This window comes from Bison bison, unplaced genomic scaffold (genome assembly GCF_000754665.1).
Source record: "Bison bison bison isolate TAMUID 2011002044 unplaced genomic scaffold, Bison_UMD1.0 scf7180017845984, whole genome shotgun sequence".
NCBI classification, from domain to species: domain Eukaryota; kingdom Metazoa; phylum Chordata; class Mammalia; order Artiodactyla; family Bovidae; genus Bison; species Bison bison.
This window is the reverse complement of record NW_011476557.1, coordinates 17,637-18,215: the sequence shown is the minus strand read 5'-3', so window position 1 is coordinate 18,215 and position 579 is coordinate 17,637. Positions and strand designations below refer to the sequence as shown.

Genomic DNA, 579 nt, shown 5'->3' with positions numbered 1-579 from the left:
CAGACCTGAGGACGCAGCCAGAGAACCTTCCAGAACCCACACCAGGGACGCTGTGGTGCTGGGGCAGTGCAACGTGTCCATGAAGGTCGGGGACCTGGGCTGGCGCTCACGGAACCTTCCGGCCCGCTGTCAGGAAGCCGTGAACAGAAGGCCCTCGAAGCTGGCACAGCCTGTCACAGGTCAGGAACGCTGCCAGTCATGTGGGGTCCTCGTGGAGCCACAGGGGGCCCATGTGTGCCCAGCTACACCCAGAGGCGCGCCTGTGCCTTTACGGGCCCGGCCTCTGCGCCAGGAGCGAGATGTGGGCTCTCCACATGAACACCTCCCAGGCCACTGCAGCCCCAAGTGGGGTCACGGACGTGAGCAGCAGCTCGGGTCAGTCCGCCACTCCAGGCTGCTCAGGAGTGGCCACTGCGTCCCTCCAGCGCCAGCAGATGCAGTCCTCGGGAGGGCCGGGCCAGGCGGGCAGAGGGGCTGAAGCACAGATGCCTGCTCACAACCACCCCGTGAAGTAGGGGCCACGCGGGACGGACCAGCTCACCTCCTGGGGGTCGTTCTCCATCTTCAGGCCGTCACCTC

The 579-nt window shown here is 66.7% G+C and overlaps 1 protein-coding gene across 1 annotated transcript in view; it reads right to left on the bottom strand.

Moving 5' to 3' along the window:
- RABL6 (RAB, member RAS oncogene family-like 6) overlaps positions 1-579 on the bottom strand; it is a gene marked incomplete at its 3' end in the record, with an annotated part of 13,401 nt that overhangs the window by 8,150 nt on the left and 4,672 nt on the right. Inside the window, exon 3 of the mRNA XM_010838101.1 lies at positions 111-170. Coding sequence (XP_010836403.1) covers positions 111-170 — 60 coding nt within the window. The remainder of the gene's footprint in view (positions 1-110; positions 171-579) is intronic.